Source organism: Ambystoma mexicanum, chromosome 9, assembly GCF_040938575.1.
Source record: "Ambystoma mexicanum isolate Mex_15411 chromosome 9, UKY_AmexF1_1, whole genome shotgun sequence".
NCBI lineage: Eukaryota > Metazoa > Chordata > Amphibia > Caudata > Ambystomatidae > Ambystoma > Ambystoma mexicanum.
The window spans coordinates 1,512,160,074-1,512,180,505 of record NC_090931.1 but is presented as its reverse complement, the minus strand read 5'-3'; the positions used below and the strand labels follow the sequence as shown (position 1 = coordinate 1,512,180,505).

General features: G+C 50.4%; 1 protein-coding gene across 1 annotated transcript in view; it reads left to right on the top strand.

Moving 5' to 3' along the window:
- LOC138487549 (uncharacterized) overlaps window positions 1-20,432 on the top strand; it is a 395,452-nt gene that overhangs the window by 184,682 nt on the left and 190,338 nt on the right. The window contains exons 8-12 of the mRNA XM_069614031.1: window positions 14,727-14,791; window positions 14,864-14,937; window positions 16,565-16,652; window positions 18,189-18,256; window positions 18,348-18,523. Coding sequence (XP_069470132.1) covers window positions 14,727-14,791; window positions 14,864-14,937; window positions 16,565-16,652; window positions 18,189-18,256; window positions 18,348-18,523 — 471 coding nt within the window. The remainder of the gene's footprint in view (window positions 1-14,726; window positions 14,792-14,863; window positions 14,938-16,564; window positions 16,653-18,188; window positions 18,257-18,347; window positions 18,524-20,432) is intronic.

Below are 20,432 nucleotides of genomic sequence, written 5' to 3'. Positions count from 1 at the left end.
CTAGACTCACGGTTAACAATGGCCCTGACAGAACTGTCACGATTAAAAGATATGTGAACAAGGGGGCTCCCCTGCCCCCAGAATAGAACAGAGACAGATGTCCCAACCACTTGAGAGGTCAACAGAGGAGGGGTGGAAAAAAGGAGAAATATTATTCCGGATCAGCGATACACCCACAAGAATAATAGAACTAGATCGAGTGGTCAGCGAGGTGGGTGCGGAAGGAGGGGGCATGGTATCAGACGCAGAGGAACAATACTGATGTGACATAGAAGAGCAAGAAGAAAAAGAAGAAGAAAGAAGGTTAGGGTGTGCAACAGGTGGAGGGTCGGGAGAAATAGAACAGTCTCCCCTGGGAAGGGTGATGGAAGAAGAATGGAAGGTTAAGGAATAGGATGGGACGAATGGCGGTGTTGGGGGAAAAGGGAGTGAGGGTGAGTACGGGGAAAGCAAGAAACAAATTGCAACTATTATTGATACATGGAGGGGCAGGAAGACCCAATTATATACCCTGGGCCCAGATGGATAAAGCGAACTTACTAAAAACATTACCCCTGCTCTGGGGAGGGGCAAGTAAGTGGATATACGCATTCAAGAAAAACACAGCTGGGGTTCCGTTGGCAATAGTTGATGTTAAAAGCCTATTGGTATCTGCAGTAGGTGACCAAGCTAACAGGGTGTGGAAAACGGCAGGATTCCCCGGAATAATACTAGACTGCGACCGCCATGATGGAGCATCTTCTAACACAGTAAGGGCAAGAGTATGGGACGCACTAAGAGAAACTTTCCCAGATACACCAGATTTACTGTCTGTAATGCAATACACAATGGGGGAGGAGGAAGATGCCATGGCTTACATTCTTCGGGTGCAGGAGATGTGAAGAGTGGAGACAGGCACAGCTTGGGATCAATCAACCTCCCTGTTCTATTTTATAATCAAATGAGTGCTCCAGAAGGAAGTGCAGAAAAGCCCTTGATAAAATAGCTGGGATAGAAGCCAAGGGTTGCACAGAGATACAGAGCATTTTAGTGCACCATTGCAAAAGAATCAAAGAAAAAGAAAGGGAGCCCAAAAGAAACTGGCAGACAAGGCTAAATTAATTCAGACAAAACTAGTGAAGATCACAGCAGCGGTAGCTGCCCTCCCAGCAGAAAGAGAACGAGAGGAGGAGGAAGGACAGATAGCCATATAAGCAAGGATGGCCGCGAATTGGGCAGGGAATGGACAGGGACAGTGGAATGGTGAGGAACAATATGGAGGGCCACAATGGCAAGCAAGGAGCACCCGTAGAGGAAGAGGTTGGTACAGGGGGGCCCCAAGGGGGTGGGTATGGGTACAAAGGGCATGGAGGACAAGGTCCCAGGGGAGGAGGACAAGGGGCATGTTGGAACTGTGGGATGTGGGGAAATGTTTCAAGAGCGCGTCGAAGCCGCCCCATGAACCCCTATCAGAGCGAACAATGATATGATATGGCATTTGTAACGCGCCTATACACAAGTGTTTCAAGGCGTGACGAGGCAAGTAGAGGGGAACAAAGGGAAGACCGACAATAATCCGGAGAGAGATCTACCCCCAACTTGTTGCTTGGAGAAGCGGCTGACCCTGAGGGAGTTGGAGTTGGAGATGGATGAGCGAAGAGCTCGAGAAGGAAGATATTTAGGAAGCGAGAGTAGAAGATATTTAGGCCCCAGGCCCCAGAAAGCCTTGTGGACAATGCAGAGGGTTTTGAACTTAATCCTCGCAGCCACTGGGAGCCAGTGTAGAGATTTCAGTCCTGAAGAGATACGGTCCCTGGGCTTGAGGCCAAGGACAAGTCTCGCAGTCCTGTTCTGGATAAATTGCAGAGGGTGGAGAGTAGAGGCAGGCAGATTTAGATAGAGGCTGTTACAGTAGCCCAGTTTCGAGAGAACCAGGGCTCGGGAGGCAGTGAGCTTCTGGGGGAAGGAGAGGAAAGGAAGAATACCTCTGAGGAGGTGCAGCTGGTAGTGTGACTTCTTAGAGACGTCAGATATGTGAGGGGAGAAGGAGAGTGTGGAGTCGAAGATGACCCCAGGGTTTTTTGCCTTGCAGGTAGGAGCAGGAAGAGGGCCAAGAGAGGCCGGCCAGAGAGCTGAAGGGAAGGAGGGAGTGGGTGTGCCGATGAGTAGAATTTCAGTCTTCCTGGCATTAAGGCAGAGGTAATTGGCGGCACACCATTCCAGGATAGCAGACAGACAGTCAGAGATGAGGGAAGGAGAGGAGGAGGCCGAGGGTAGCCTGAAAATGAGCTGGGTATCATCCGCATAGCACTGAAAGTTGGGGCAGAGAGCGGCGATGCAGTGGGCAAGGAGTGCCAGATACTGGTTGAACAGCCAGGGAGAGAGGTTAGATCCCTGGGGGACAGCACAGGTAGAGAAAAAGATGTCAGAGAGGAAGGACCCCAGTTGGACCTGGGAGGGTCGATTGGAGAGAGCGGCGATGCAGTGGGCAAGGAGTGCCAGATACTGGTTGAACAGCCAGGGAGAGAGGTTAGATCCCTGGGGGACAGCACAGGTAGAGAAAAAGATGTCAGAGAGGAAGGACCCCAGTTGGACCTGGGAGAGTCGATTGGAGAGGAAAGATGTCAGCCACGCCAGAGCCTGACCAGTGATACCCAGGTTATCACAGAGACGGTTGAGCAGGATGGCATGGTTGACAGTATCAAAGGCAGAAGAGAGATCAAGCAAAATGAGAACACACAGAGTGTTGGAGTCGAGGTTCAAGAGCAGGTCCTCACGGATGTTCAGCGGAGCAGTTTCCGTGCTTCTGGCAGCTCTGAAGCCAGACTGATGGTCATGAAGACTACCAACAGATTCAGCATGGAGATTAAGCTGGGAGATGGCCAGTTTCTCCAGGAGCATGACCATGAAGGGATTGATGGAGATTGGGCGATAGCCTGGCAGGAGGGGTCAGAAGAGGGTGCACAATGGAGTGCTTAAGAGGGGGGTGGGAAGACTCCAGAGGCGAAGGAGTGGTTGCAAAAGTCAGCCAGGGCAGGAGCCAGGGAATCGATGTGGTCCTTGATAGTTTTGGAGGAACAGGGGTGAACTTGTTTTGACGAGACTTTCATAGATCGGACTTGTCTGGAAAACTCGTCAGCAGAGAAAAGGGGAAAGGCAGAGAAGGAGGGAGAAACAATAGTATGGCCACCCCCACCCAGGAGGCCCACATGGGTTGCCTATGGGTGGTGGTAGGAGAGAAGAGCAACCCGATCCCAGGTACATAGAGGAACACAGTGCACCTCCACAAAATGCACAACACCACCACAGTCCCGAGAATACATGGCCCTGGCTCACGGAAATCCCTTCGTTACGACAGCAAATGGTGCGCCTGCACTGTTCAGAGGAACAGCAGTAGTGTCAGGTAATGTCTTTGACAATGGGGAGAACATGAGATAGTCAGCATAGGACAGCCCACAGAGAGCACTTGAGTGTCCAGTACTATCAACGACGCTCGATGCAGCTGAGGAACCACTGGTGGGGGCGGAGATATGGAACAAACAGTTCATTTTTATGGTAGACTCAGGAGTATAAAAATCATGCCTAAGAGAATGCAGGGGTTTTCTGTGGCGGTGGTTGAGGTTCCATACACCAAAGAATTGGAGGTCACAGTGGAAGGAAAAACAGTGCAAGCACCCCTACTGTATTATGAAGACTTGCCCATAAACCTACTAGGGAGGGATCTCCTTAGTAAGCTTAATATGACCATCTCATTCACAGAGAGAGGAATAGTGTGTTCAACTCCTGGTACATGTGCAATGCGCGCCATGCTAGTAATACACACACAAGCCACAGCCCATCAGGTGCGTGGGGTACCTGTAGATCCAGACATATTCATCCAAGAGTTAAAGGCCCTTTCACACTTGGCGACTGAGTTAAAACGCCAAGAGTGGCGAGTGCCATCTGAATTTGTGTTTCGTCCTATAGCACACCCAGACCTAGTAAAAGGGTCAGTGGTGTCCCTAGAATTACATGGGGTACAGGTGTCATCACAAAGGATAGCAGTGATTGGATTAGACATACATGGATGTGAGTGGTGGACGGTGCTGTGTATACATTCCAACACAGCCTTACGAGATCTGTCTGACAAGGACCTTTTTTTCGGACTCAGACAGTGATGGGGAAATAATAATGGAGATGGCAATTCCCTGTGACATAATGATTCAGAGCAGACAAGTGCCACTTCCCTTCATGGCCGTAGTGAGCGCGCCCCAGTATTTTTTGAAGAAGACATGCAACATGTACCACCAGAGTTGTGGACAACTGGCCCACATGATGTAGGGTTGTTGCGCGCAGTAACACCTGTAAAAATCAAACTCAAGCCTGAGGCATTGTTGCCCCGGGTGAAACAGTACCCCCTGTCACTGGAGGCAGAAGAAGGGATTAAAGAAACCATACATGCATTATTACAGCAAGGGATTATAGTACCTTCAAATTCTCCCTGTAATACTTGTATCTACCCCATCAAAAAGGCAAAGGGAGGGGCTTGGAGGATGATACAGGATCTACGCCCCCTCAATGACATCATACAAAAGGAATTCCCACTTGTCCCGAACCCTGCATCGATCTTGTGCAGCATACCCAAAGACGTGTCATGTTTCACGGTGGTGGATTTGAAAAATGCGTTTTTCTCGGTACCACTGGATCACGAGTCACCGTACCTGACAGCCTTTACCCTGGGGGGGAAGAGATATGGGCACTGCAGATTTCCCCAGGGATACTGTGAGAGCCCAAGTATATTTAACAGAATTTTACATGTAGATTTTGGAAATATTGACACAAAGAGTACGATCATTCAGTACATAGATGACCTCTTGATTTGTGGAAAGAATGAAGATGAATTCAGATAGGATTCAATAACACTATTGACATTACTGGCGCACAAGGGCTAGAAGGTGGACAGTCAGAAGTTGCAATATTGTTTGACAGAAGTATTGTATTTGGGCCAGCTGATATCAAAAGATGGCAAACAAATAATACCCGACTGACCAGCAGCTGTACGAGCTGTAAGTGAACCCAGAACAGTGAAAGAGATGCAGAAATTTCTCGGCATGTGCAATTATTGCCGTGCCTGGATATCAGAATATGCAGGATACACAAAACCTCTCCTGCAAGCACTAAAGGAAGCACAAAGGGAAAATGCAGCAGTACAATGGACTCAAGAAATGCACACTGCCTTTAACACATTGAAAGAACTGATATCGACAGCACCCGTCCTAGCAACACCAGATTATGAGTGCACATTTTATTTATTTTCACATTTTGATGGATGGGACACTCATGACAGCATTATTGACACAAAAAACATCCTTGGGCCACAAGCCTCTAGCGTATTACAGTGGTACGCTAGACGCAGTGCTGCAGGGACACTTCGCTTGCAAACAAGCTCTCGCAGCCGCAGCGTTCCCTATTGAAAAAAGTGAAACAATTGTGATGGGATGCTCCGTAACGCTATACGTGGAGCATTCACTGTTTGGCATACTTGAAAGATCAAAAAGTACATTAACAACACAGAGAGCCACAGCATACGAAATCATTTTATCAAGTGCAAACATTCACATAGGCCCTCATTACGACCCTGGCGGTAAGTGAAAAACGATGCCGGTAAAGGATTACCGGCATCGCTTACCGCTACGGACGATTATGACCTGATAAAGTGCTATTAGCAGCACCGTAATTAACGGTGCCACTAAAAGCGCTAAGGGCGCGGGCCGTAAATACCGGCATGGCGCAAAGTGGGGAACATTACGAGTCACGTGGACATGCATTTAACGCCCTTGTGAAGGCCGTAAAGTACCTTACCGCCATGGTGCTAATACCGCCATCGCGGACCAACTGTAAACGGCCATGTGCAATGTTCCAAACTGCCACAGGTGCACACAATCAGCACAGGTGGAGGCAATACAGACTGGGCAAGCACAAAAGGAGCACACCCCACCCCTTCCCACATCCAGTCACACTCCACAATGATTCCAATACTACTAGCAATGTTGGGGCTGGAGGACCTGATTGCAATGGAAGTGCTACGACAACAACAACAGCAACATGCAGCACAGAGGAGACGCAGGAGGAGAAGGAGGGCAAGACAGGGCCAGCATGCCCCACCAGCACAGCCAGTGCCACCACCTAGGCAGCCCCCAATCCCACGCATCAGAGCCAGTCCATTCAACCTAATCGCTGAGCAGATCCACACCCTGTACCGCCTGGACCGGGACACCATCACCACCATTGTGGACATGATACATGACGACATTGTCAGCCTGATTGAAACACGCACTGCCATCCCACCCCTACTGAAGGTAGTGTCTGTGCTGCACTTCTTGGCCACAGGCACCTGCCAGCACACAGTGGGGCACTTGCATGGCATTTCACAACCATTATTCTCATGTATGCTGAACCAAGTGCTTGATGCCCTCCTCAAGCACACAGACGACCACATTTCCTTACCACGGTCTGCCCAGGAGATCTCAAACACCAAAGTGGGTTTCCATTCACTGACCCGCATACCTGGTTGCATTGGCGCCGTCGACTGCACCCATGTGGAATTGGTGGTCCCACATGCCATGGAGGTAGCGTACTGTAAACCGTAAGCTATACCACTCAATCAACGTGCAAATGGTATGTGACTCGAACAGGATCATCACACATTGTTGTGCCCGATTCCCCAGATCAACCCATGATACAATGGTCCTGCGGAACTCCACGATACCACGCTACATGGAGCGACATGCGGGGCAGAGATCCTGGCTTCTCGGTGAGTCGCATGTAATGCCCATGAAAATGTGACGTGGGTAGGTGATTGAGGTACAGATGCATTCTTCACCTGGCTGAGATGGGGGGGAGAGATGAATACTTCACCTGGCTGAGATGGGAGGGGGGGAGATGCATACTTCACCTGGCTGAGATGTGGGGGGAGATGCATACTTCACCTGGATGAGATGGGAGGGTGGTAGATGCATACTTCACCTGGCTGAGATGTGGGGGGAGATGCATACTTCACCTGGCTGAGATGGGGGGGAGAGATGCATACTTCACCTGGCTGAGATGGGGGGGGGGATGCATACTTCACCTGGCTGAGATGTGGGGGGAGATGCATACTTCACCTGGCTGAGATGGGGGGGTGCATACTTCACCTGGCTGAGATGGGGGGGGATGCATACTTCACCTGGCTGAGATGGGGGGGAGAGATGAATACTTCACCTGGCTGAGATGGGAGGGGGGGAGATGCATACTTCACCTGGCTGAGATGTGGGGGGAGATGCATACTTCACCTGGTTGAGATGGGGGGGTGCATACTTCACCTGGCTGAGATGGGAGGGGGGGAGATGCATACTTCACCTGGCTGAGATGTGGGGGGAGATGCATACTTCACCTGGCTGAGATGGGGGGGATGCATACTTCACCTGGCTGAGATGGGGTGGGGGGAGAGATGCATACTTCACCTGGCTGAGATGGGGTGGGGGGAGAGATGCATACTTCACCTGGCTGAGATGGGGGGGGAGATGCATGCGTCACCTGGCTGAGATGGGGGGAGAGATGCATACTTCACCTGGCTGAGATGGGGGGGGGAAATGCATACTTCATCTGGCTGAGATGGGGGGAGATGGGTCGGGGGGGGAGATGCATACTTCACCTGGCTGAGATGGGGGGAGATGCATACTTCACCTGGCTGAGATGGGGGGGGTGCATACTTCACCTGGCTGAGATGGGGGGGGGATGCATACTTCACCTGGCTGAGATGTGGGGGGAGATGCATACTTCACCTGGCTGAGATGTGGGGGGAGATGCATACTTCACCTGGATGAGATGGGAGGGTGGGAGATGCATACTTCACCTGGCTGAGATGTGGGGGGAGATGCATACTTCACCTGGCTGAGATGGGGGGGAGAGATGCATACTTCACCTGGCTGAGATGGGGGGGGGGGATGCATACTTCACCTGGCTGAGATGTGGGGGGAGATGCATACTTCACCTGGCTGAGATGGGGGGGTGCATACTTCACCTGGCTGAGATGGGGGGGGATGCATACTTCACCTGGCTGAGATGGGGAGGAGAGATGAATACTTCACCTGGCTGAGATGGGAGGGGGGGAGATGCATACTTCACCTGGCTGAGATGTGGGGGGAGATGCATACTTCACCTGGTTGAGATGGGGGGGTGCATACTTCACCTGGCTGAGATGGGAGGGGGGGAGATGCATACTTCACCTGGCTGAGATGTGGGGGGAGATGCATACTTCACCTGGCTGAGATGGGGGGGATGCATACTTCACCTGGCTGAGATGGGGTGGGGGGAGAGATGCATACTTCACCTGGCTGAGATGGGGTGGGGGGAGAGATGCATACTTCACCTGGCTGAGATGGGGGGGGAGATGCATTGTTCACCTGGCTGAGATGGGGGGAGAGATGCATACTTCACCTGGCTGAGATGGGGGGGGGAAATGCATACTTCATCTGGCTGAGATGGGGGGGAGATGGGTCGGGGGGGGAGATGCATACTTCACCTGGCTGAGATGGGGGGAGATGCATACTTCACCTGGCTGAGATGGGGGGGGTGCATACTTCACCTGGCTGAGATGGGGGGGGGATGCATACTTCACCTGGCTGAGATGTGGGGGGAGATGCATACTTCACCTGGCTGAGATGGGGGGGGTGCATACTTCACCTGGCTGAGATGGGAGGGGGGGAGATGCATACTTCACCTGGCTGAGATGTGGGGGGAGATGCATACTTCACCTGGCTGAGATGGGGGGGATGCATACTTCACCTGGCTGAGATGGGGTGGGGGGAGAGATGCATACTTCACCTGGCTGAGATGGGGTGGGGGGAGAGATGCATACTTCACCTGGCTGAGATGGGGGGGGAGATGCATGCGTCACCTGGCTGAGATGGGGGGAGAGATGCATACTTCACCTGGCTGAGATGGGGGGGGGGGGGAAATGCATACTTCATCTGGCTGAGATGGGGGGGAGATGGGTCGGGGGGGGAGATGCATACTTCACCTGGCTGAGATGGGGGGGAGAGATGCATACTTCACCTGGCTGCGAGTGCCAGAGGGAATGGAGCAAGCTCATACCCCAAAGCAGCCCAGACTGGAGCTGACACCTGACCACATAATGCAAGATGTAAGCAGCCCTACCATGTGAATGAAGCTGTGTCCCAACCATTCCACAGCCATCTGCACGTGCACTATACCAAATCAGACTGCATCCCCCTCAACAAAATGCAGCTACAAGTAATGACTTTAGCCAATACACAGCACCAAACACCATCAACTGAAAGGCCAGTCCCCCATTACTGCATACAAAGGAGTCACATGAGGCTCAAATACATCAATACACCACTACACTGACACAGAGGCCCAACTAAATTGCATAACACCATTTGTTGTGCGTAGTGAGATCATCATGAGGCTGACATCAACGGTGCCAGGATGAAAGCATATAAATTACTGCACATCTGCCAGATCACAGAAACAACCGCTGTGGACTAACACTGTGCATGGGCACTCACAAGGAACTGGACCCACCTGCGCACACTAGTTGATGGCATACAAAACAGTCCATAAGAGGAATACACACATAGCAGTCACATTGTGTGACTCCATTCGTGCATGGAAATGGGGTTGAAATTAAGAGATAAATGCATGCCATGGTGTCACTTAATGAGGTCAAATCTAATGTGATAACTTACACATACATTGTTGCCCACATGCAGGTGATGCAGGCTATGCCTTGAAGAGGTGGCTCCTTACCCCAGTCCGGAAACCACAGAACAGGCACGAGGAGGACTATAATCGTGCCCATACACGAACCCGTGTGGTGATTGAGCAGACATTTGGCCTCTTGAAGGCACAGTTTCGCTTCCTCAGCAGGTCTGGTGGGGCACTCCTGTACCGCCATGAGAAGGTGGCAAAGATCGTCATGGCATGTGTAATGCTACACAATATGTTCATCAGACGGAATGTGCCTCTGCCCCCTGACGCTGAAGTGCAACCACCTGGCGAAGAGGATGAGGAGAGTGGGGATGGGGCAGCACCTCAGGGAGGAAGCGATGCACAGGAGGGACGTGCAATGCGTCAGACTCTGATCAACCAATGTTTCTAGCACACATGGACCGGGGTGTTACATGGAGATGGCACTCGGGGCACTGGGTGTGTCAGGGACATGGACACTGTAGACTGTTAACCAATAAAGCACACGTACGCAATAAGCAATGTCCAATGATTTATGAGTAACCAAAAAGTGCATTCAATATGCAAAAGTAAGTGAACAGGCCCACCACCCCACACACCCACTCCCCTCTCTCCCCTCTACTCCCCAACACACCCACTCCCCCCCTCTACTCCCCAACACACCCACTCCCCCCACCCCCCTCTACTCCCCAACACACCCACTCCCCGCTTCCCCCTCTACTCCCCAACTCATGGTGTGCAGGACTGTGCACAAGTGGACCACATGGCACCAGCACACAAGGCTGTGCCTATTGGCATCCCCCTCTCCCAGCACCCGGTGCACCCCTGTCCGATCGCCGCAGGTTCCTGCCTGACCTGCGCACGGGACTGGTCCTACTGGAACTGGCAGCCGAGGAAGAACTCGGTTGCTCAGATCGACGCATGTCCCGCATTGCTTGTACTAACTCAGACAGTACGTGCCGCACCGCGGCCAGTTCAGCACATATGTCCTTTGAACTGGACTCAATAGCAGACCTCAGGGAAGCAGCACAATCACGCATATCCTCCCTAACACTACCACATTCTGTGATATGCTGTGTCAACATGCCAGTTAGTTGTTGTTTGCGCCTAATAATTTCCTGCATCCCCTCTTGGGTGTTTTGGGCTGTGGTTGATGGTTGAGGGGTGTCTATTATACTGTTACCCTCCTGCACAGGTGTGGTTGGGCTGGGAGTAGCCGGCCACGAGTTTGCTGGTGTTAGCCCGTGGATGCTGTTGTCAGGCAGGCTGCACGGGGACAGGTGGGGGCAATTCAGGGGGATAGTGGGGGGAGTGTCAGCATGCAGCACATCCCCTTCCTCGTCGTCTGAGATTGCTGTGGTGGCAGCTGTTTCTCCGATGGTGCTGCTTTCAGCCGATGCAGTACCTTCTGCAGACAACACTTGGCAGATGCTGGATGTTGGTGGTGCCGAAGGGGTGGACATGGAGCACATTTGTGCCGTGCCCTGTGGTGTGCTCTTGGCCTTTTCCTGGCTTTGGGGTTTCCTTATTCCCCTAGAAGTGGAGGGCCAGTGTTGTCCCTCTTCAGCCCTGGCCTTCTTAGCTGGGGTTGCACCGGTCTCGTCATCGGCGCTGTCAGATTGTGAGCCTGTGGTGGACCAAAGGAGGGAGAGGGTTAGAGATGGGTCTACGGGCATTGAGCATGCATTGTGATGGCTGCATTGTGATGGCTGCATTGATTCTGATTGCTGGATGACTCACATTGGAGGCAGTGACATACAGGTAGTCTCACTCTTGGGTGGGTGATGCATGGAGGCATGTGGGTAGCTACAGATATGGGGTGCATTATGCATGTGGACAAGGTGATGCTCAGCACTGCCTGTAGGCTGTCTTGTGCTAATGTGTCTGGTGGACCCTGGTATGCATCATTGCACTTCCCATTCATCTGGACATCATCGTGGTTGTATTGGCATAGTTAGACTTGAGACACCTACCTGCATCTACTGATGATGGGGCTCCTCTCTCCATGTCCCCAACTCCCTCTATGCACTCCGTGCCTATGGTGGAGGCACTTATCTCCTCCCATGGCTGGAGTTTCAGGGGCGACTCAGCACCTCCACCTGTCGCCATGCCGATATTCCGGTTTGCCGCCAGTATGCTCCGCATGCGGAGACGTAGATTGTCCCACTGCTTGCGACATTGTTTAGGGGTGCGGGGTGTTGTGCTGACAGCACTGACCCTCTGGGCAACCATAGCCCAAATCTCATTTTTCCTCAACAGAGCCGGTCGGCTCATCTCAGTAGCAAACACGATGTCTGCGTGTTCCTGGAGGGTTTCTGCCAACATGGTCAGCTCCTCCCTTGAGAAGCGCTCCTGGCGCAGCCGATCTCCGCTCTTCTTTACAACTTTTGGCATCCTGATGTCAAAGGGGTGGTGGTGGAGGTGTGTGGGAGTTCTGGGGGTCAGATGTCTTCTGGTTACAGAGGATGGCAATGGATTGTGTTTTTAAAGATGGCCACCGTGCTCTTTCCCGTTCCTGTGCGATGCCGCTACTTCCGGATCCGTTTATTTACGGTCACCGCTAATAGCGGTTCCCGCTATTTGTGGTTACCGCTATTAGCGGTGACCACTAATGTCGATAGCTAGGGTGCCGGAGGTGCTCTTTGCACTGCATACGATGCCGGTAAGTGGGATTTTTCACCCTTTAGCGGCATGGCAGTGATTTCATTACCGCAATGCTCGTGCCCGAGAACTCGTAATGTGCCGCTTTTAACGGTCTCTTGCCAGCATGGACACATTATTTGCGCCATGCCGGTAATGACCGATACTTACCGCCAGGGTTGTAATGAGGGCCATAGTGTGTTGTAAAACAGTGAACCCAGCCACATTTCTCACAGAAGCATGCACCGTGGAAGATATGCAAATTCACAATTTTGCCACATTCAGGGGGGAAGATGATGGTACACCCACATCAAATGAAGATGCACTGACTGAAGGAGAAGTATATTTTGTAGATGGACCAGCATCAATAAATTGTGAGACAAGAGAAAAACATGTAGGAGCGGCAGTGGTACGATTGGAGGAAGGAGAGTATGAACTGATTGTCCAAAAAACATTGCCCGCCCATTTCTCAGCACAAGCATCAGAACTAGTGGCATTAATTGAAGCACTGCAAACAGCTAAGGGCAGCGCAGTAACAATATACACTGACTCGGCATACATGACCACCACAGTACATGGGTGGTTAGCACGGTGGGGAAGGAGAGGATTCAGAAGAGCAGATGGGTCTCCTGTGCAGCACGCAGAACTGCTTGCAGAATTAATTGAGGCGTTAAAAGAACCAACAGTTGTAGCACTAATAAAATGCCAGGCCCACACAAACAAGAATGATGTCATCTCATTAGGGAATGCGGCAGCGGATGCTGCTGCAAAAGAAGCGTCTTACCTAACAAAGGAAACAGGTGAGTACTTGCAAGAGCAAGGGGAGGGATACAACTCCATGCCAGTCTCACAGATACTAGAGTTGCACCAGGATACTAGAGTTGCACCAGGATGTGCCAACTGAGGAAAAGGAACTATGGGAAAAGAGAGGGTGTAGTCAATCATCCACTGACCTCCTCTGGCGACAGAGCAACACAGGTAAAGTAGTCATGACAAGGAAACTACTAGAAATAGCTTCCCAGCCCATAATGCTAAACAACACATTGCTGCAGACATCCAGGAAAATTGGTTCGTGCCAGGGCTGCAAGAGCAGATATGAAAAATGGTGATATAATTTACCACATGCCAAACATACAATTCGGGAATGACATTGAGAACATTACGAGGAACATTGCCTAGGCCAATTGGACCCTTTTGAGAACTACACATAGGGCCTCATTACACGGTAGGTGGTACGGGTTAACGGTCACCGGTAATGGTACCGGTGACCGTTAACCCTTCCTGCCTTACTACAAGGTCCCTTAGCGGGTTGGTACTTTAACGCCTGCTTTTAGCAGGCGTTAAAAACCAGCCCGCTAAGGGACCTTGGTGCTAATTACGGCACCGCAAATTTGCGGTACAGTAATTAGCACCTTCCCCATTCCCATTATGCCCTATTGGGCAAAAATGGGAATGGGGAAGGGCAATGGTGGAAGGGGGAATTACCGCCCCGCCAACCTTGGAATAGGGCGGTAATTCCCCTTTCCACCAAGGCGGTGCCGGTATTTTACCGGTCCACCGCCCACCGTGTAATGAGGCCCATAGACTATGCAGACATGGGAGAAAGGTGTAATGGATGATGGTACCTAATAGTGGTGGTCTGCCTCTTTTCAAGGTGGGCGGATGCAGGCTCCTGCATCCACCCAGACACAAAATGCGCAGCAAAATTCCTAGTGAGGGAGGTCTTTTCCCACGGGGGAATATGTGATGTCATACATTCCGAAAATAGAACACATTTCGTCAATGACCAGTTCAAAGCTGTAACAACGATGTTGGGCATCACCCACAAACTGTGCAGAATGTATCACCCCCATGTTACACTCACCTGGTATCCACGGGGAGGCCACCCAGCCAGTTGGTCGCTGGTATTCTTCTCGGTGATTCCCTGGTGTGGTTCTCGGTGGAAATTCCGCCTGGAAATGAGGACTGTGTTTAGGACTAGCCGACCAAGGTAAGTTTTCCCCCCACCTCGCGTATAACTTCTCAACTTGTTGCAGAAGTTGGCGGGCTCTCCGTCCTGCTTTCTGGGCAGGGGCGCGTTGTCTTTCGTGGGCGTGTGCGGTCCAGTTACTTCACTGACAGCGGCCCAAGTAATGTCTTTCAGGTAGGTCTTATTGCTGTTTTTTTGCGTTGTTATTCTTGCATGCCTTTCTCTGTTTGGTAATGTCTCTTTTTATCTCCCTCAGATGTGCGGAGCGTCCGCGTGGCGAACTGGCTAGGCTGGGCCTCGCCGGTAAATGATGGCACACAATAAGCGCTATGATGCGGTAAGTAAGCGCTTTGCGCAGTGCTGCGGTGTCTTGTCTTCGCTGACCTGTGTTTTCTCCCTTTCGTAGGTCGCGGTGTGCTCCCAGCGCGTGTGGATTCCCGGAGCTATGCCGGCCAAAAGGCGATCAGCCAGGTAAGTCTAAGTAATTCGTGGTTGAAATGTCTCTATTACCTCCTTTAATGATGTCTTTCTTCCTTTCTCAAGTCCTTTGATTCGGGTGGCGCGCTGTCCAACGGAGCTACCCAGGAGCTGCGAGCAGTGAAGGATGAGGATTGCAGGTAAGATGCTGCTGCTAACGATGTTCTTTGTCTTTCTGCAGGTTCTGATTTTCCCAGGCTCGTGAGTAAACTGGACATGGTGAACGTCACGCTCCTAGCTGCAAAGTAACGCGAAGCGTGTCATCTTGTTCGGGTGTGGTTTAAATAGCCTCTGCAAAGTAGTCCAGGTAAAGTAGTCCCTAGGCCACCACACCCAAAACACTATACCGCATAGCTTGGTTCTTAGGAATCAAACTATGTGGATGCCTCCATGTTGGCTGAAAGCCTAAATAAAGTAGTTCCTTGAGCAGATGTTTTTCACTGTGTATGAGGCTGGCGCCAAAGGCGCCAGGACTGGCCCCAAGAGGACCTGAGAAGTGGATGCCAGGCCTTATTTGCGATCCGAGTCCTGATTTCACCTGGCCAATGGACTTGCCAGTGGGGATCAGGGCTGAGGGTCATGACACCCTAATCAAATGGCGTTGTTGAAAAAATAAACATACTTCTTAAAAGTAGGCTGTCCAAACTATATCACCCATTAAAGAAAAATTGGGTATATTGCCTACCATTGGCCCTATTTCAGTTGAGAAACCAGCCCAGCAAAGACCACCACTTGTCCCCCCATGAGATAGTTACAGGCAGACGCATGCACACAGCGCACTCCCCCTTGCGAAGACAGTCAGATGCACACAGAAGTGCAACTGTGTTAGGGGAAGAATTTCAGGAGTATTTGAGACAACTCACAAGAGCAGCATGCATGATTGCAAGGCAACTAGCACCCTCCTTCACACAAGAAACAGCGAGTGACACAGTAACACCAGCCACAGATAACCCGAGCTGCCAGCTGATGCCAGGGGAGATGGTGTATGTAAGAAGCTTTGTGCGTCAGTGGAATGCCTCAAGATTTCACGGCCCATATGAGGTAGTGTATTGCACACCTACTGCAGTAAAAGTAAAGGGCCTCAGATATTGGATTCACTTGCCTGACGTACACAAAACATACGACAGTGTAGGGCAAAATGAAGAAGAAAACAGGCCAGAAGAAGCAACACAAACATAATAAGGAAGTACAGGAGAAAAAGGAAACAGGTATCTGAAACAAACGAAGGGAGAAAAAATGATAATGAAAATAATGAAAATAATGAAATGAGGTGTACATAATGTATTATAGAATACACATGGGGAAAGAGAAACAAATGCATTGAAAATAATAGTAGTGGTATAGACTATCTCTCTCTCTCGTTATAAAATAAATGTTGTATACGGTCAGAAAGATATTAATGGAGAGAAAAAGTATGAAGTATTAGGAGTTCTGAGTTTAAGCTAAAATGATGAAAAAAAAGTAGTAAGATGAATGTATGCTTAACACCCTTTTATATCTCATTCTGTACGAGAAACCATGGCAACGGAGGGGGCCCCCAATATCAACAACAACAGTTTAGAGAATTTAATTTAAGAAATTACTCCTATGAATGTGGTTTATTTTTCTGTGCAGTACTTTTTTTTCCCCAATGTTGTTTGGCCTAGTGGTGTATTGGTCCATAGCATTCATATCTATCGATCTGAATGAGGGGGGGGGGTGGACAAACTTGGTGAAACAGGGCACCCATCTCATATGGGATGGGTTTAAATTGATCTGGGCACACAGGACCCAGAGAAACGGCTTGCATGATGACAATCACACAACCAGCACTCCTGTGCCAGTAAATCCCACTGCCCGTTACAATGAATCTGAGGTCAGTAACTATGACATGAATGACCCAGACCCTTCCGATTTATCCGGGTTGCATGATGGCCCCTATCCAACTGCATTTTCTACACCAGACACAGGTGCACAACATACATCAGACCCAAACGGTGTGAAAAACAGTGATGAAAGTACTGCCGAGAAATATGTTGCATTATATATTGACTGGGAAAAGGGAGGGGCAGATGGGATATTTCCAATACAACATAGGGAAGAAAGAAAAACACTGGGGCGTCCAGAAGGGAATAGAAGGAGGGAAAGGGGGCGGGACGGAAGATATATGATGAATACCATGGGCTGGGACTAGATACAATAGAAGACTCACAACACCCACACCAGTCTAACAAATGGTACGCAGACATGAGCACCACCGCAAAACAGACAACGAATGAGAGCTGCTATGTGTGCTCTCTGATACCCCATGCCTCAGGTACTCCTAAAGTGCTGCTACCACCAGAGTCACCTGTTGCAGGGGCACAATGTCTCCTTCATCTTGCACTATGCAGAATAAAAAACACTTTTCAAGCACACATTGTTTCTTTTGAAATGCTGCAGAATGAGAATACGTGCTACGCGATACCCCAAGGAGTAATGTGCCTGAAAGAACCTTTTTTTTTAGTAATCAAAGGACCATTATATTCGGACAATAAGTAGCAAAACGAGCAAATAACATGCAAAGCAGAAGCACTACAAGGACTGTCAGATGAAAAATTACAATGGATCCAGAGAACAAGCGCCCCGATATGGACCCAACACATCGCGAAGCTCACGTGGGTCACGGCCCTGGAAAAGCCATTCAAACTGCAGAAGGAGATATCATATGAGCTGTGCTTCCACAGAGAAGGAAAAGTAAATATGGGCACAAACAAGAACTGTAGCAAAACGCTCATCATCCCAGACATGAAAAAAGGAACGGCTGCATTAATGGACGCTTACTGGGTTTGCGGCAAACAGGCATACTTGCACCTTCCACAGTCATGGAGGGGCACGTGTTCTCTGGCAACGCTGCATTCCGCCCTGATGGTGATACCCGAAAGCCATATCCAAGGGGGGGAAGGGGCTGTTGACACTCAAGGATCCAGAGCCCCTGTGTCACGCTCACCTGGTCTCCACGGGGACGTGCTCGTGTGCGAAGGATGATGTCTGCACTGGTGTTGTTCTGCTTAATGAGGGCCTGCTTGCGTCTTCCCTTCTGTCTTGCCTCAGGAGATGTTCGTCTGCAAGTTGAAACAAGATATTAGCCAACTGTGTGGAGCTGGTTTGGGTTTTCACCTCCTTCCGTTTTTCTCCTTCTCTTTCTCTGGCTCACCTTGTCTATATTATGGATGAGCTCTCTGTCCTGCACACTCTCTGGCAGGGGCGAGGTTCTCTGTAGTTCCAGGATCGAGTTACTTCACTGATCCGACGGAGGTTGCTGAAGTGGATGGACCGGAGCAAGCAGGTACGTCTCCATTCCAATAACTCCTTGAAATAGCTGCCTTAAGTCCTTGTATGCAAGATATCTAATGTTCTTTTTGTCTTTCAGGTGCGGCACGAAAGCGGCTTACGGAAGATGGATGACTCTCCAGACAATGATGTGCTGAATTCTTGCCGGTAAGTAGAGCGCTGTGCGAGATGCGTTAATAGTTTGCTTTATTTTAGCCTTCTTGTAGTGTGCGACTAACCTGTCTTTTCTGTTCGGCAGGTGCAGCGCCTTTTCCAGGAAGAAGATCGAAGGTCCAAGTGACGGTGTCGAGATGCGGCGCGATGCAGGAAGATGGAGAACTGCCCAATGGAGTTCCTGGAGGAGCCGGGTCTGGTGCATAGCTACCCGAAAGGGTACCTCCTGTTCTGCTCTTCTACAGATGCAGCGGCCCTTGGGTAAGCGCAAGGCGAGGTCTGGATGTTCTGCAGGTAAGGCCTTCAATGCGAGAATAACTCTTGTTCTTCTATTTTCACAGGTGCCGATGGATAGAAGACTCTGGACGGGCGTGGCAGAAAGGAAGCAAGAACTGACACAGTGAGCGTTACGCTGCAGGAGTGCAGATTAATGCGAAGCGTGTTCAGTTTGCAAGGTGCGGTTTAAATAGCCTTGCAAGTAGTTCCAGAAAAGTGTCCCCTTCATTGTATCCTGTCTCTCAGGTAAAGTGGTCCCAAGCCACACCCTGTACTGAATGGCTCAGCATCTCAGAGCCACATGATGGATCATGTATTTAACACTTACCATGAGCCTGGCGCCAGCGGCACCAGGACTGAGCCCGGGTGAGCCTAGTTGGGGCCCGAGAAGTCCCAAAGGAAGCCAGAATCTGGGATGGGCTCGCGGGTTTCAGGGTTTTGGGGGGCATGCACCATGACACCCTGCCAGCAACTGAAGACACCCCTGTAAACGCCCTATCTGAGGAGAAGCTGCAAAGCACAATCTCACAAAAAAGAAGATCAAGATCGTCAAACTACATCTCCAAGGTATCCTCTGAACTTTTGGCACAGATTCCAGATCGATTCCAACTGTTCAACTCCGCTGAGACGTTCTTTGATTCCCTTGTCCCAAGCATCCAGGCACGGGCCAACGCAAAATGGCTCCAAATAACACGTTGGGAGCCGATCCAATTGGCCAACGACACAAAAGAGGGATTCAATGTAATAAAGGTGAAGCTAAGGGGCCTGCTGTTGATGACGATGCAGAACAGGTATGTGCTAGACCTGTTGACAGCTATGGATGGAGGTGTTTGCTGAAAAATTGGGAGCGCATGTTGCACTTTCATACCTTCTGCAGATGCGGACAATGGAACTCTATCGCATGTCATAACAGCAGTGCATAACCTTGCTGAGCGTATGAAAGAAGGAGGGGTGCAGCCCAGCACTTGGTTCCACAACCTGTTTTCGTGGGTACCGTCCTGGCTTGGAATGATTGTCAAACTACTAATACCCACCATCGTTTTTCTTCTTTTAATTTTTTGTGTGTGCCAATTAGGCCTTAGGTGCTGTGCAAATGGGTACCTAACTGTGCAATGATGATGGTGACATTGGGCAGTGCAAAAGGAGTGGTACAGATGACACACAAGGCACAAGTACAAACGGGAGATGACTCGGAGCCAAAATATTGAATGACGGCTATATACAAAACAGGGTACATTGTAGACATATTATATCACATAACAATTAAAGAGCCCAGTGAATTAGCATGGGACGATGAGGTATGGGTTGATCTAGAAGGGAATGGGGGTTGCATTTACATGACCTGCACACCAGATGAGTATGCACGAGCAGGAGAGAGGCTGAGAGCAGTATGAAGAGCCTAGATGCCGTGAAAGGGAACCCCTGCATGGGATGAAGCAGTAGCAGAAGAACAAGAGCGCAAAAGGTTAGGTGAATTACAATATTCGTTACTTAAGTAATGAAAGGGGGGAATGTAAGGGAGGAAAGGTCCTTTAGGCCCCCTCCATTCCTGTCCATGCGTGCACGATACCCGTCCCATGTGCCTGTGGCCAGAGGTGCCGGACAGCCTCAGAACGACACATACAGGTGTAACGTCCAAAAGAAGGCTGGAGAGGGCTGATTACTGACTCCATTTTGTACAGAACCTCGATTCCATTTTGTATATACTAAAGCAGGCCCCACAGCAAAGCCAGCCTGCAGCTCTCCCCTGGAGCGGTGCACAGTTAGCCAGCTATCCCCCCCTCCTCTGGTGTCCTGCAGTGGCCCTGTTCTCATGGAAGACTGGGCACGTACTGTTACAAACTGAACCCTGTATCTCTCACCTTCTTTCTTACCTCACTGCCCTGTGAAGGAC